At 36.3% G+C, this 17356-nt stretch overlaps 1 protein-coding gene across 2 annotated transcripts in view; it reads left to right on the forward strand.

The window, feature by feature from the left end:
- LOC107548190 (junctional adhesion molecule C-like) overlaps nt 1–11091 on the forward strand; it is a 33707-nt gene extending 22616 nt beyond the window's left edge. For both annotated transcript variants that reach the window (XM_016228793.1, XM_016228794.1), the window contains exons 2-9: nt 6812–6880; nt 6987–7100; nt 8021–8173; nt 8591–8793; nt 9923–10022; nt 10103–10232; nt 10452–10506; nt 10635–11091. In XM_016228793.1, the coding sequence (XP_016084279.1) occupies nt 6812–6880; nt 6987–7100; nt 8021–8173; nt 8591–8793; nt 9923–10022; nt 10103–10232; nt 10452–10506; nt 10635–10670 (860 nt within the window). In that variant the 3' untranslated portion in view covers nt 10671–11091. The remainder of the gene's footprint in view (nt 1–6811; nt 6881–6986; nt 7101–8020; nt 8174–8590; nt 8794–9922; nt 10023–10102; nt 10233–10451; nt 10507–10634) is intronic.
- Nucleotides 11092–17356: the final 6265 nt, after the last annotated feature.

A 17356-nucleotide genomic window follows, 5' to 3' on the forward strand; every position in this document is an offset into this window, starting at 1 on the left:
GATCGAGGATGGATAATTTCGACGAACTTGATGAACCTGTGATACCTTCTTCAGGGCGAAAAAGGAAAATAAAAGCTGAAACGTTTTCACGGAACCTTGCAAAAGCAGCGTGTTACAATGGTGAGGGAAAAGCTTAGTGTATTGCGTGTAATCACATCTATACAGTTTATGATCACAAGAACAACAACGTTTGTCAGGCATCTACATTGTCATCTGAGGAGATTACAAAGATTAAATTAGTGTTTTTTAAACTCTAAAACATGAAATGTGGAGTTATCTGCTTTTGCCAAAAAAACGACTGTTGGAGATATTTGCTTTTGCTATAAAACAATCTTTTAATATGTAAAAAAAAACATACTTTCAATGAACTTTAATTTAGTAAATTACCTGTATTTGTTTAAGTTATTATTACTTAATCAAAACAACCCAACTGCTGTTTGATTAATATTACTTGGAATGCGCAATAAAAAAAACTTGATTTCTGGTGAAACGTGAGTTATCGGTTTTTGCAAATGAACTCTTCATTCATATATATATATATATATATATATATATTTAGCTTTGGGGAAAAAATACAAGATGGCAGATGAAATGTTGATTATAAATATAATTCAAACCATTTTACCCAGAATTTGTGTGAATATAGAGTTGCTGCCTATGTAAAGTGTTGCACATCAGTCACTGTGAGGCTCTTTGTCCATTAAGATACTCCCTTAGAAGCCAGCTGCCTATGTAGGCGGTAGGTAGCCCAATAGAATTCAGAACAGAGCCTTAATTCCTCCTGTCAGCGTCAAACAAAAACAAATGCCAAAATGCCCATGAGACGAAATGTGAATTTAAAACATGTTGTCTCCTTTGTTATTTCTCAATGGTTTAGAAATCCAACACTCAAGTTTATACCATGCATTCACACAAGAGTTCGTACAGGCTCGGAGGGTGTAGTGTAAGAAACACACTGCTCAGCGAAGTCACACTGGGAATATTGCTGTACAGTTATCCATGTGTCAGTGGAGGAGGATTTGCGACCTCTTGCACATCATGAATTGTTCAGGGCTACAAACATACAGATCATTTTTATAAATATAATTCAAACCATTTTACCCAGAATTTGTGTGAATATAGAGTTGCTGCCTATGTAAAGTGTTGCACATCAGTCACTGTGAGGCTCTTTGTCCATTAAGATACTCCCTTAGAAGCCAGCTGCCTATGTAGGCGGTAGGTAGCCCAATAGAATTCAGAACAGAGCCTTAATTCCTCCTGTCAGCGTCAAACAAAAACAAATGCCAAAATGCCCATGAGACGAAATGTGAATTTAAAACATGTTGTCTCCTTTGTTATTTCTCAATGGTTTAGAAATCCAACACTCAAGTTTATACCATGCATTCACACAAGAGTTCGTACAGGCTCGGAGGGTGTAGTGTAAGAAACACACTGCTCAGCGAAGTCACACTGGGAATATTGCTGTACAGTTATCCATGTGTCAATGGAGGAGGATTTGCGACCTCTTGCACATCATGAATTGTTCAGGGCTACAAACATACAGATCATTTAAAATCTGCGGGGGTTGAGCCCGGGTTCGGCTCTCCATGTGATATCGCTCCTCCAGCTTTACAATCTATTCCAGTTGGATACGATCAACATCCAATCAAATCCCAGTGAAGTAGACCCGGGATGTGTAATGAATGGCTCTGTGGGCATCTCTTTCTCAGCCAGTGAACAGCCTCCCCTCCTCCCCCCAGCAAAATGAATCAATGCCTGCAGTTTAAAAATAACAAGGAATATTATCTACTTCATGCATTGCTGAGTGAACCGCATGTGTTGAATGCTCTCTGACAGGCTGCATCGGAGCAGAATGTGTTTCGGCGTTTCTGCACGCTGGTCACAGATCACGATGCAGGGTGTGGTGGGGTTTAAACGCTGTGCTGTGGAGGCTGTCCAAACAGCCCCATGATTCTGGCCGTATAACTCATTTCTCTGTGGTGTAATGTTTCTCCATGTCCGTCATGCTGAGTTAGGTGTCGATGCCAGGATTAGAAAATGGCCTCCTCGAATAGGGCGACCCCTTTGTTGACCTTTTTCACCATCGTGCCGTTTTTGAGTTTAATTCCAAGGTGGTCTATTTGTGTGGTTTTGAAGAAGTATTCCAGGCATGATGTTGATTACTTCAAAATATTAATTTGGACTTGTCCCTCTTCTTCTTCAAAAAAAAAAAAGCGGGAATGATTTAAAGGGGTCATATGATGTTGCTAAAAAGAACATTATTTTGTGTATTTGGTGTAATGAAATGTGTTTATGCGGTTTAAAGTAAAAAAAACACATTATTTTCCACATACTGTACATTATTGTTTCTCCTCTATGCCCCGCCTTTTTGAAACGCATCGATTTTTACAAAGCTCATCGGTCTGAAAAGCAAGGTGTGCTCTGATTGGCCAGCTATCCAGTGCGTTGTGATTGGCCGAATACCTTAAGTGCGTGGCAGAAATGTTATGCCCCTCACCATACTGTTGATGCCATGTCCCGGCCGGAGCGACGAAACAAAAAACATGACGGCATTGTAGTCTACTCTCCCAGGATCAGGAAACAGTCCTCCATAAAATGTGCTGCACACAAATGAATATTTGGGTTGAACTGTTCTGGTACAGTGTTGTAAATACAACTTAACCACTGATTTGTTGTCGTGTCCTCTTTTGGAAGACCAAACAAAGTAGTTTTGCTTTCACAACAAAACACACGGTGGCCTAGCGTGAGCTGAGGCCGGGCTAGAGTGAGCAGAGGCGGCGGGTTTGAGAACGGCAGGGCCGGCGGATTCGACGAAGGAGCGGCAACCACATGTGATGACCCTGGACTGGACTCCGCTTCGTCCACGGTGAAAGCCGATTCGACGATCCACAGCACTAAGTTGATGTATTCCCTCAGCGACCAGCACAGATCAGCTCCAGGCATGACGAAGCGGATATCGTCCTCTTTTGGAAGACCAAACAAAGTAGTTTTGCTTTCACAACAAAACACAAAGCTCTTCACGACATGGCAGCAGCAACAATACTACAGCGAGAATAAAAGTTACGCCTTCTTTCTTTGCGTGAACATTTGGGCGGCGTTATGCAAATCTTCCCACATAGTGACGTAGACATGTGGGGGCGTGTTAGAACGAGCTGTTTTAGGTAGGCATGGTTAACTCTTAACTTTTTATAAAGAATATCTCTTTGGATTTGAGACTTTAGTCTTTGCAACTTTACAGATCTTCTTTATGCACCAAGAGCTTGTAACACTCCAAAGAGAAAGCAAAAATTGAAATCGCATCATATGACCCCTTTACGAGCAGAAATGTGAAGCTTATCATTTTTTTTCTTTCAGTAAGATTACGTTTTTTTAATAAAAAATTATATTTCTATTTATCAAGGATGCATTAAATTTATCAAAAGTGACTGTAAGGACATTTATAATGTTACAAAAGATTTCAAAATCAGCATATTAGAATGATTTGTAAAGGATCATGTGACACTGAAGACTGGAGTAAAGGCTGCTCAGAATTCAGCTTTTCCATCACAGAAATAAATTATATTTAAAATATATTAAAATAGAAAAATGTTATTTTAAATTGTAACCATATTCCACAATATTACTGTTTTTATTTATTTATGATTTTTTTTTATCACATAAATACAGCAGTGGTGAGCATGATAAGACACTTATTTCAAAACATATTACTAACCCCAAACATTTGAATGGTGTGTGTGTGTTTATTTATTTATTTATTTTTAATAAATATAACTTGATATAACTTCACACATAAAATGTTTGTAAGCTTTTTTTTTCACAATCACATCATGTTAAAATGCATATTGTTTACGTCTTGTGGCTGTACTATTGAAACAGTATTTTAGTGTTTACAGCCCAATTCACTTCCAATATAAGTACCTCACTATTAGCCGGACCCTTTTTTAAATAAAGAAGAGGGATAAGTGGAAATTAAATTATGTGATCATCAACATTGTGCCACAAATACTATCCATTGAGTTTTAACAGCATGCAGATGCATTATGTAGATATGGAAATTAGGCTAAGTCAGGAAGCTCTTGAAACAGTATTTTAGTGTTTACAGCCCAATTCACTTCCAATATAAGTACCTCACTATTAGCCGGACCCTTTTTTTAAATAAAGAAGAGGGATAAGTGGAAATTAAATTATGTGATCATCAACATTGTGCCACAAATACTATCCATTGAGTTTTAACAGCATGCAGATGCATTATGTAGATATGGAAATTAGGCTAAGTCAGGAAGCTCTCTCTCTCTCTCTCTCTCTCTCTCTATTATAATATTCAGTTCTGTAATGCCTAGGATTTTACCGGGGCATTACACTAAGATTACTGAAGAGAACCAACAGTTATGCCTCTAAAGGAAGAAGTGGAAGATTAAAGCTTGGCTAGGATTGTCACATCTCATCCAGCTGTGCTCTCCAAACAGGAAGAGAGAGGTTAGGATATGTAGGTCATAGAGCACCTGCCTTGTTTGAGGGCTCAATTATTCCTCAAATGGCATCAGACCACAGAGACTTTACCCGACAGGACAGACCTTACATCACCGGGTGAGGTGTACGGAGACGAACATTACTGACACTAGCTATGGTTTTGGTAGTGCTGAGCACCAGCCTCCTATTTGATGATATGATAGGACAGGATGTGGCAGGCAGAAAAAGGAGATGGGAGACATCGTCACCACTTCCTGCCCGTCTAGAGTGGCCTTTGTGTCCTCCATATGGCTGAATATGATTGTAAAAGAGGATGTAAGCATGTGTGGATGTGTTTGTGTGTGAGGTGTGTATGTATTGTTTTTTTTGTTGTTGTTGTTTTTGGGGGGGCACATCCTGCATCCTTTCCCATTACATCATTGCGCTGATCTGCACCTCTTCTTACAAGTTCTAAATTAAATACTAATATTTAGTCATGCCTAATTGATCTATCTGACTAAAGGAAATTGTGAAGACAATTTTTCATATTTTAAAGTATGACATCCATCTCATACTGTTTTATACACCATAAACAGCATTGTTTTAGCTCTTCAGTCTTTGCCAAATCTAGTCAGGAAAACATTGTTTGTGCATGCTGATTTCATCAGAGTAAACCGGTGTTGTTATTATCTTAAACTAAAACAATTATTCTATGGTAATTGAAATGAGAATATAAATGTTAGCTGAAAAACTTAAACTTATAAAAAATTTAATGAAAAGTAGAAATGTTGCCTTGGCAAATAACTGAAACAAGTTTGAAGTTGAAGTACTAAAATTATTCAAACTAAAACTGAAATAAAAATAAATGTGAGCTAAATAGAAATAATTAAAAAAACTAATAAAAAGATCAAAAGCATATAAAGAAATTACTGAAATTAAAATGAAAATATAATAATTCAAAATATGAATCAATTCCTTAATAGTATATAAATAATACTAAAATAACACTGAATCCTACTAGGGTGTGTGTGCACAGTGTGAGTAGTAATATCCTGATTCCCAATCAAATGCGAATTATGAATTGATTATTTCAAATGATTTGGTCAAAAAGACTCATGAACCAGCCTCAAACTTACTCACTCAGTAAATCATCCCGAGCCATTACTAAGTTCAACTGAGTCATTTTTCATTTGTGTCTGGTTTGAAATGAACTGAGAATTGTTACTGTGATGTAAACGTTTGATTTGTGAGAATTACATCGGTCTGTTTACTCTTTGGTTATTCCTGTGTCAATGTACATAAAAATGCATATTCACAACGCAGTTATGTTGTGTAAATTAATAATGGTATTCAGGAACAAAAAGAAAAAGTATGGATATTTCTGACAGTGATCTTCGTAATACTGTCTTTCTCACTTTTTTACCGCAACACACTGATGTGGTTTCTCAGTCAGATTTGCTGCTACTTCTGTTGTATTGCTAGCCTTGTTCTGTGTTAGATGGATGAATTCTCAAGAGCCTTGGCCCAAAATACAATCATCAAAGATTCATAAAAATTATCCCTAGCAATCAGATGGCCATTAAAATTTCAGTGCCCTGAATATATGCTCTTTCATAAAAAAACAATGTTTTTGATATTTATACGGAAGATTATGACACAAAATTACCTTATTCCAGTAGCTGATTATGAATTGGGTTCAATTGCTTATCCATGGTAGCGCTAAAATTGCTTTTAACCATCCAGCTTTTCATAGGGAGTTAACCTTTAGCCTTTTAAATTGGTAAAGAAAGTGATAAGGTTTATAGGTAATGTTCTATGCAAATATAACAGTGTTTTTCTTCCTCTGTGAACCTTCATTACTAGATTCATTTAAATTCTTTTAAACATTTTCTTGATGTTGGACAAAAGCGATGAGACACAAATCTCTAAAATTAGTATGAACTTCAAAGTTGACCTTTTTGATTTAGCATGTTTATTAGCGGCTACATGAACTTAGCGAGCCCCCTGGCCTTCACTTTAAAGCAGTCAGCTGTTTTTCATAACAGAACGGAGACTACTTGTCAGTCTACACAATTCTTTGCGGTGGGACGCTTTTACATCAGTGATGTTTGTTGTGAGAGTGAAACTAAAAATGTCTGGTAACATATCCGTTCACAGCTCACAGTAATGCGAAGAATGTGTGCTGTCAGGGTAGAGGGTTTGGCCACTGGGCTCGACTGTTAATTGAGTTTCAGAAATCTTTAGAGAAATACATTGGTACCAATATCACATGTGGTTTAGACCGTAACAATACCCCCCCACCCAAATGTCAAGTTGTTAATTCAACATAAAACTGATGTTTGTTTGTGTCTTCTCATTGCAGGCTACATCAGCACCTTGGCAGTCATCCTCAAGACGACGAATGCTAAACCATGGGTCAATGAGTTTGAATGTAAGGCTGAGTAATTTGCTCTCCAGCAGTCGTTAGCTGCTGATTCTAACATTAAACAGGCCATTGGAACTGCTCATGAGCTGTTTCATTTTCTCTCCCTATGCAGCGATCGAGCTGTCCTGCATGATAGAGTCAATCTCCACTACTAATCCCAGAATAGAATGGAAGAAGATTAAGAAGGGAGAGCCCAGTTATGTATATTTTGAAAAAGAAATAGCAGGTAAGCTATACAACACTCTACTGAACACTGTGCCATACAACACATTGAGTAATGCTTTATAATAAGGTTCAAGTTGCTAACATTCAGTTAATGCAAAACTTGACATGAAATTACAGTATATTTCTACAACATTTAATAATGTTGGTTAATGTTCATTTCTACATAGACCACTATTAAAAGATTTGGGGTTGTAAGATTTGTTTACTATATATATATATATATATATATACACATATTATACTCTGATGCATTTATTTGATCAAAAGTACTTTAAAACAGTAATGTTGTAAAATTTTATTACAATTAAAGATATCTGTTTTCTATTTTAATATGTTTATTCTTGTGATGGCAAAAGCTGAATTTTCAGCATCATTACTCCAGTCCTCAGTGTCACGTGATCCTTCAGAAATCATTCTAATATGCTGATTTGTAGCTTTTTTAATATGATCAAAGTTGGAAACAGTTGTGCTGTTTATATTTTTGTGGAAGCAATGGGCATTTTTTTCAGAATTCTGTGATGAATAGAAAGAACAGTATTTATTTGAAATATAATTTTTTGCAACATTAAAAATGTTTTTACTGTCACTTTTGATCAATTTAATAGCTCCTTGCTAAATAAAAGTATTAATTTCTCTCTAAAAAAACATTTCAATCAAATATAAATTAACAGTACTTTAAATAAATATGATTGACCAATAAACAGTAATATATTTATACATTAACCCAGATTAATGTCTTAAAAAATATGGTAATACTAAACAATATATTTGTTAAATGTTAACATTTATACTAACAGTTTAACAGTTATATGGACTTTTGGAGTATAATTTAAAGTCCCACATTTTATGAACACCACTTTGAAGCAGCTTTTCATCCACCTTTTCAACTGTGAATCGTCTCAATTTGTACATTTTTTCCAGGTGACTTGGAAAAGAGAGCGAAAATTCGAGAACCTGCGACCTTAGTTATTCTCAATGCAACAAGAGCCGACACTGCTGATTACCGCTGTGAAGTCACTGCCCCAAACGACCAGAAATCCTTTGATGAGGTTTTGATATCACTCACTGTAAGAGGTGAGGGTTCCACTCAAAAATTCTACATCCATTAACTGCTCAGTCCACGAAGTGTTCACCCTGTCTTGTGCTGTAATGTGTCTTTAGTATACATACTTTTGAGAGGAATTTTGAATTTGTTGTAGACGTAGCATTGTTAGTACTTCCCAACTGCTACGATGTAACATGAGACGGAGCGGCGGGCCAACGCACCCACCCTTGGCGCACATTTGAGGATGCTTGCAGCTCTAACTCTATAGGGCGTGTTCAGGGCTATATGAGGAAACCTCTGAAACTGCATCTGAGTTTAATCAGGGGTCTAAAAGGGGAAAGAGCAGTATGTTCAGTTGGCCAGGATGCTTGCAGTTGGAGTCACTAAGGTGCATGTGTGTGAGGATGCTTTCTCTTCTCTGAGATTATCTCTTGTGTGCCATGCAGTGAAGCCCGTCATGCCCAGATGCTCCGTACCCAAGTCCGTCCCGGTAGGCAAACCCGCAGAGCTGCATTGCTTGGAGGATGAGGGCTACCCAAAGTCCCAGTACCAGTGGTTCCGCAACAAGGAGGAAATCCCAGAGGATCCTAAGAGCAGCCCAAAGTTCTTCAACTCCACCTACACCCTGAGCGGAGAGACGGGCACTGTGGTGAGTTGGGAAAAAGAGGCGATGGGGTAGGCGTAGGGATATTTTTGGGGAGCCAGTTGATGTGCGATGGGCTCAGCCATGAAGGGAATCTGCTGCCCTCATTTGCACATTCCAGAGTGCCATTCTCTGCCATTTGTACTCCGTGCCCTCGTCAACCTTCACACCGCTTTTTAAAGTCTGACCTGCACTTGCAGTACAGCCTCTTCCCCCTGAGGAGACAACCTCTGAATAGTTTACTGTGTGTCTTTTTAGATCTGCAAGAGCCTCGTTCAACACTTCGGTCTTGCTTTTATAACATACGCATGCACAAAGATGCTTCTAGGTTCCATTTGTTTGATGAGAAAATCCTTTAAATTGAGTTAATATTTCATCATGTCATTTTAATCAGTTTTGGCATCTAATTTTAGGTGACTAAAAACATTTTAGTTGATGCAAAAGTTCAAAAAATAAACCAAATATTTAAACATTTAGTATATTAATTTTCAAAAAGTGGTCACACTTTAGTTTAAGGTCCAATTATCACTATTAACAAACCATTAACTATTACTTTTGCCTCAATAAACCTCTAATTTGCTGATTTTTAATCGTTAGTAAGGTAGTTGTTAAGTTTAGGTATTAGGGATGTAGTATATGATCATGTAGAATATGTGCTTTATAAGTACTAATAAACAGCCAATATGTTATTAATAGGTATGCTACTAAGCAACTAGTTAATAGTGAGAATTGATCTCTATACTAAAATGTTACCAAAAAAGTTTAGTCCACAGAAACATGGTTAGTTCCTTGTTAATATCGTGCAGTGTTTTTTCTTGTCATATTTTAGCCATAATTGAATGATTTTAATTCATTTAAAAATGCACAAAATGTTTCAAATGAATATTTTGAAAAGAAAGTTAAAGAGAAATGTAATTATTATTATTTGTTACAATTTCGATTAGAGTTACAATTATTATTTGAAAAACTATTATGACATTCTCATTTTTTAATCCATTTAATGCATCCTTGCTAAATAAATAAATAAATATATATATATATATATATATATTTTTTTTTTTTTTAAATCATACTGAGCCCAAACATTATGCAAAATGAGCTGTCAACTTAAACCACTGTAATTTATGATCTTCAGAAATTCAGTGCGGTCAGGAAGGAGGATGCTGGAGAATATTACTGCAGAGCCAGGAATGAGGCTGGGTTCTCCGAATGTGGACCGCAGATGATGGAAGTTTGTGCGTATTTTGATCGCCTTTTCACATGTGATAAGGACACCCTACAAAGCCACGATCTCACGCTTGGCCTTTTTCTGTAGATGACATCAACATTGCTGGAATCATCCTGGGCGTAGTGGTTGTGGTGACGGTCCTTCTGTGTATAACAGTGGGCATCTTCTGTGCCTATAAACGAGGCTACTTCACCAGCCAGAAGCAGACGGGAAACAAGTAAGCACACGACTTCCGTCTGAGTCACACTCTGTCCCAGAGCAGGTTTGACTCACCGTTTTATGGCTTTTTTCCATTTCATCACCCAAGGAGCTCCTGAATGTTTCCAGCTCAGTCCTAACATCACATGTAGTCTGTTCAGATCTTTGAAATAGTAGTGACTGTCGGCTTAAAATGTTTTGCAGATGTAAACTGACAGGTTATATTTTTTCTCCCCAGTTACAAAGCTCCAGCAAAAGGAGATGGAGTGGACTATGTCAGAACAGAGGATGAGGTATGGGAAAATAAAGAGATGTTATTTTGTATTAAGGCTTCCAAGAACTTAAGAAATCTCCTGGAAAGTCTAGCAGTTTAAGACAGGGAATCAGTTAAGCCTCCTTCACTCAATCTTCTCTCTTTCAGGGGGATTTCCGACACAAATCCTCATTTGTCATCTGAGAGGAGGAAGACGGGTGATGGAAGAGATGTGGAATTACGTTGAAAGTTATTGGCGCTATTATACCTCGCAGACACAAATCCCCAAAAGAGGACATCGACGTCGGAGCTGCCATTGTACGTGCCTCGCTTTACGGCACGTCTGCAACAACACAATTTGTATTTGCCAAAGGTGACAAATAATCATGTCTGATCACTGTTTAAAGACACTAGATGTTACTTGCTTGTTTAATTCAACTTTTACGGCCCCTTTTTACCAAATTTCACCTATTGTAAAATTTCAGTAGAACCAGACATACAGCAAGAAAACGTTTTCCTCGAATCTTCTGTCTTTTTAAAACATTTATTTTGTACTAGGTAAATTTGTCAGACTATTTTTGATGGAATATATTTTAAAATGCCTACAGAAAAAAAAAAGGTTTACTTTTTTAAATATTTGTAAAATACTAACCTGGAAGCCAGTACTTTTTTTTTTTTTTTGGTTGTGAAAGAAACCATTTCCACCAACTTCCCATCCTCTGTTTTACTCATTCAACAAACAAATAGTGTACAAGACCACTCCATGTGTGGATGTTTTGTTTTCCATTCAGATTTCAAATCCTTTCAATGGTATTTCCAGCGACACCGGCTTCAATCATAGGTCTTATGTACTTTCTATACTGCTGGGATTTCATGTTAATAGTGAAAGGACGTTCCATGTTCATGTTTGTAGATAGTCTTAGACAGTGAGTATCTTCAGAAAAACACCAGCGAAAAAGCTGGAGAATATTTTGAAAGACCAGTGCTGCGTATCCTTGATTTTAAGTGTCCTTCTATGCTAGCTGTTTATCTTGTATATAGTGAATATACTGTCTAGGTTGTTTATTTTGTATTATTATTTTTTTCTTCTCTTTTTCTCGCTCTACATCTTTTCTTTTTTTCTTATTTGAGCGAGAAACACTCTCCGTGTTACTTTTTAACATAACAGGGTTTGTTTGTTGGCTAACTGTACTGGTTGTACATAGATCCACTGTGAGCTAAACTGTGCATAAGAAGTTTCTGGTTTAACCAAACGTTGAACGAGGCAAATATGACACTCTTTCCATGGAAAACCGAATTAGCCATGGTAGAGAGGGGATCTGCCTTATTAATAAATACATAAAAAAACAATCTGGAACAATGTACACTTACATTTTCTTCCATAGCAATGATTATGGATAAATTTGGACTATTCACACATACTTTTGAAGATGTTAAAGGGTACAATTGGAGTATATAATTGATCATATTAAATCATTTTAATGGATTTAAATAGATAAATAGATAATATTTTTTTTTAGTCTACAATATTCTCAGAAAACTTCATAAATCATAAATCATTCCTCTTAAGTGCCTTCCTCTGTAGACGGTGACAATAATGCAATTTTCAATCGTTAAATGCTGTAGTAGTTAATTGGAATATGCAGAACAATTTTTCTAATTCACATCCAATTCATCGCTCTTAAACCAGGTCAATAATTAGAAAATAACAGGTGTTTGAGAGGAATGATAATGTTCTGTGCTCACTGTTTTGGTCACACATATCTAATATTATATATTTGATTGTAAATAGACCAGTTGTTGTGCATTGATTTGGGGATTTTTTTTTATTGACGTAGATATTCTATTATGTATTAGTGCCTAAATGTAGAATGAAATAATGTTTCAGGAGGACAGAGTACTAGTGTTAATTCAGCAGATGGAATTGGAAATTCATAGTTTCACTTGACATATGCGATGTATTATTGATTTTTATAGTAAGTTAGAAAGCGAGGTATAGCCTGCATTATGGGTCACACACAGCCCAATATCCCTGCATATGTCACTAGAGTACTGTGAGGGAAACAGAAAAAATCTGTGGTTTGAAAGAGGAGAGCTGTACCAAATACTGACTGCCAAAAGAGCATTTTCTCCAATTCCAGTATTATTCTGCTCCCAGGTCTCTTTCTTTTTTTATTTTGTTTGTAACTCTTGAGCAAGATTTTTTTGGAAGCTGAGTTCAGTTTTTCACTCATTTTAGTTTCTGTGGAGTTTGTGGTTGTTTTGGAGACAGCTGGAATTTTAAGTGAAACATATTTCATTCACTGAATTCATGTAATGTCCCATTGGTTTGGGACCGGTACAAATCCTGTGTGAATTCTTGAACAGTATGCTTGTGATTAATAAAACTCACTTCTTAAATTCATTATGTTATCTTCATGCTTTTTAAAATGAATGAATTGTCTAAAATAGAAATGACTGTAACAGGTAATGAATGTCAGAGACAGAAATTGTGGAGTTCACGCCAATAAATAACGACCGAGTTATTGGGCTGATCATTTAAAGGTACATAGTCTGCATACACTGTTTTACACGGGACTTTTGAAAATCCTGTAGGCCTACACTCCAAAGAGATAAAGGCTCCAGACATTTAAGTAGTCTAATAAAAGCAGATTTATTTTACATGGAGGAGGTCACCTCATGGGGAACTGCTAACATTATGTCCAGCAGAATATGTCTCTCATTATATGGACTTCTGCCCGTGGTGAATAAATTTATCTTATAAACAAGTCCAAGTCGACTGCTATAAAAAACAAAATACTGAATGCAGCTTTCATTTTATTGTAGAGTTTCTTAATGTTAAAGGCAAATTGCTTATTTTATCCATAGAGTGCAGATTTACCTGGCATACTTATTAATATTGAATGTTAGCCTTGGTAATACTTGGTTTCAGATCAAAAGAGAAATTAAATGGTATCGCCAGTCCACAATGTATGGTTGCTAATGCCCGCTCTTTCCTCTAACCATGTCTTATTAGTCTTATAAACGTGTCGGGCACAATCCACTTGTTACACCCAACAGCCGCCTCAAACAGGATTTGCAGGGTAACCTGATTAACGAGTTAACCCGAATCAGCAGCCCTGCCGAAGGGTCATCACTGCTGAGGGCTTCACCTCTGATCCACTGACCTCTCTAGAGTAATCTAGTGGCTGTTTGGACACTGAACAGCTCTGGATCAATGGACATAAATGAAGTGCTAACCAAAATTTGGTAAACAGCGCACTCTTCTGGTGCAGAAAGAACCATTTTCCCTAGTAGTTTGGCTGTATACGACAATGTACATTATGCCGTATGGCTCCTTCAAATTATTAATAAATCCTTTAATCTGTGTGTGTAAATGCAAGTAAAGTTGCACTGTCCTTGATGGGATTTGCAGATATATATAAGATTAGGATTCTCCATGTCTAATGGTATCGCCAGTCCACAATGTATGGTTGCTAATGCCCGCTCTTTCCTCTAACCATGTCTTATTAGTCTTATAAACGTGTCGGGCACAATCCACTTGTTACACCCAACAGCCGCCTCAAACAGGATTTGCAGGGTAACCTGATTAACGAGTTAACCCGAATCAGCAGCCCTGCCGAAGGGTCATCACTGCTGAGGGCTTCACCTCTGATCCACTGACCTCTCTAGAGTAATCTAGTGGCTGTTTGGACACTGAACAGCTCTGGATCAATGGACATAAATGAAGTGCTAACCAAAATTTGGTAAACAGCGCACTCTTCTGGTGCAGAAAGAACCATTTTCCCTAGTAGTTTGGCTGTAAGTGACAATGTACATTATTCCGTATGGCTCCTTCAAATTATTCATAAATCCTTTAATCTGTGTGTGTAAATGCAAGTAAAGTTGCACTGTCCTTGATGGGATTTGCAGATATATATAAGATTAGGATTCTCCATGTCTATGATAGATAGATAGATAGATAGATAGATAGATAGATAGATGGATAGATGGACGGATGGATGGATGGATGGATAGATGGATAGATGGATAGATGGATGGATAGATAGATAGATAGATAGATAGATAGATAGATAGATAGATAGATAGATAGATAGATAGATAGATGGATGGATGGATGGATGGATAGATAGATAGATAGATAGATAGATAGATAGATAGATAGATAGATAGATAGATAGATAGATAGATAGATAGATAGATAGATACTGAGCTGGTTACTCACCATTACATAAAGGCATAAATAAACATAAATCTGAATGCCATTTGTACTTCATTTAAGAAACAGAAGAAGAAAAAAAGGATCAATCCTGAATGTAATGAATTCTGGAGTAAATACTGTATATAAGAAACATTAAGATTATGTCCATCCTTGTAGTATCAGCCCAGTTGATGGCAGTATAACTCTGATGATCACTAAACCACAAGAGAGGAAGAAAAAACTGTGTTGCCAGATCCTACTAGAAAAATAATCACTCTGCCTAGTCTGACAAATCTGCAGAAGGTTCCACAATCGAGAAAAGAAAATAAATCATTGTTTTGTGGAATTTCAAAATATTTTAAACTTTTATTCCAATCTTTAAAGCATCTGAAAAAAAGAATGGTTTTAACTCTCTAAATTACTTGCAATATTTATTAAAGCTGCAGTCCGTAACTTTTTTTTTGGTTAAAATGATCCAAAATCAATATTTGAGCAAGTACATAATCAGCCAGTGTTCAAAACTATTGCCTTACTTTAGCCCGATTCACAACGGTTAGCTTATAATAATGTTTTCTAATTTGAGTGGTACGGGTAGGTTTTCGCAGGAAATTCGAACATGGCACTGCGTCATTACGTGACGTCTGAAAAACATAAAGAAGTTGTCCTGGCTACTAGGCTATCGCATGTGAGGATCCTGCAGGTGGCCGATCGTTTAAAGCCTTTTCTCACAGCAGCTGGAATAATTAAATGTATCATTTTGATGGCGGACTGTACACCAGAAAGGATTATGTGTTTATGAAACACATGTGAATGAAATTAAATTATATTCCAGTTACAAATGTGCTTCTGATTACAGATAGCCTGGGATTACAAAGATTTGTATTTTAAAGAAAACCAGTTCGAACGGAGCATAATTTGCTTTTTGGGTTAAAAGAATATCTTAATATAAAATTCAAATGGTATGACAATTAGAGATTAGACTGTACAGAAATAGAAATCTACGCGCTAATACACACTATACTCATAGTCACCAATGCTGATGTTGTTAACATTAATCATTTGAGAATAATGTATAATAATAATAATTTGAACGGTTTGATGTGATATGAGCTAACACATCTTTAGATTTAATCACCATTGGTAGGGAGATTTATGGTAATGCTTTTTTTCTCAGTTGGTCAGAACAAACGTGGCAGACTTGTTACTTGTTCTGATGACAATATACGGTGAAAATTCTTATTTGGGTCATATTCCAAGACGTAGGCTAGCATCTGTGATTGCGAAGTACAGTAAATATCCACACCGGTGCGGTGACTGACTGCCACACATACTCTTCAGAACATTAGATTCATCCTTGCTGGAGCCACACTGGACCACAACCCCACGCACGGAAGATAATTCCGCACACAGCTGCAATTACAGGTTTTCAAACAGAGACGGCGACAAAGAGGCAAAATTTACGGACTGCAGCTTTAATTAATCTCCTTCAGTCTAATACTCTAATTTGTTTTAATTTGCTATTATATATTATTATATGAAATTATTATAATAAAGTATACAGTATTTATTATTTGTAGTGTGTATATATATATATATATATATATATATATATACGTATGTGTGTGTGTGTGTGTGTGTGCGTGTTTTATTTATCGTGGTGTGTTTACAATGATAACGCAGTGACACTTTACAACGAGGTAAAATGCATTAATAACAATTATAATTTAAATTAAAATATTATACTCATGTTATTTAAAGAGGTTTAGCAAAGTTTTTTTGAATGAAAATCAATCAAATTAAGCGGACATGGCAACACTGGAAGAAACCCTCGTTTAGGCAGGCGCCTGCTTTTCTCGCGTGATTACACGTTCTTACGTCACACTTCTTTGCGTTAGTCAAGGGAACTGCAGAGCGATTTCACCTATATTTCTGGACAGAGCGTTTTCGTTCATTTAGTATTTTATCGTTCATGCGTTCCCGATTAAACACATATTTTATGGCTGTAATAGGACGTTGCAACGGATATTTTGGGTAAGATCTCATATGCATTCAGTTACCGTAATAATATTCTGCAAGATACAGTCTATGGCTGTGTCTCAAAACCCAGTGTTCTGCCTATCTAGACAGCATTTTTGGACATCATAAGCGACCGACATAGCAAGGCAGTCTAGGTAGGCAGCTCTCTGGGTTCATGCATACATGCATCACCATAATGCTCAATAGAGCAATCGCACCTTACCGTTACTTCTTTAGATAACGAGCAGGGCCAAAGAACTGTCATTTTTACTTTATTTTGTTCATACTTTGGTAAATTATTCTAACATGCCCACGCACCATATAAAACATTTGTTTTGTTTTGTTTTAAAAATATCAACTCTGTTAATAATGTTATTTTTAAATGAAACAATTCAAAAACAATTTGGTTAATTGAAATAAAGTTGAAATAAAATAAAACAAATATTAGATGTAAAACTCAAATAAAAAATAAAACAGAATTAAAATAAATGTATGATAGATATATAGATAAAAATGACAAAATTACTAAGACTGAAATTAAAATGAGAAACTGAAGATATTAAAATAAAAGCAAAATATTAATACATTCTGTAATAATATAGAATTAATATGACCAAAAAGAGTGTCACAGATGTTATAGACTTTATGGAAAAAAACAGGTTAAATTGACTAT

The sequence above is a fragment of the Sinocyclocheilus grahami genome, unplaced genomic scaffold (assembly GCF_001515645.1).
Source record: "Sinocyclocheilus grahami isolate Dianchi unplaced genomic scaffold, SAMN03320097.WGS_v1.1 scaffold344.1, whole genome shotgun sequence".
Taxonomy (NCBI): Eukaryota; Metazoa; Chordata; class Actinopteri; order Cypriniformes; family Cyprinidae; genus Sinocyclocheilus; species Sinocyclocheilus grahami.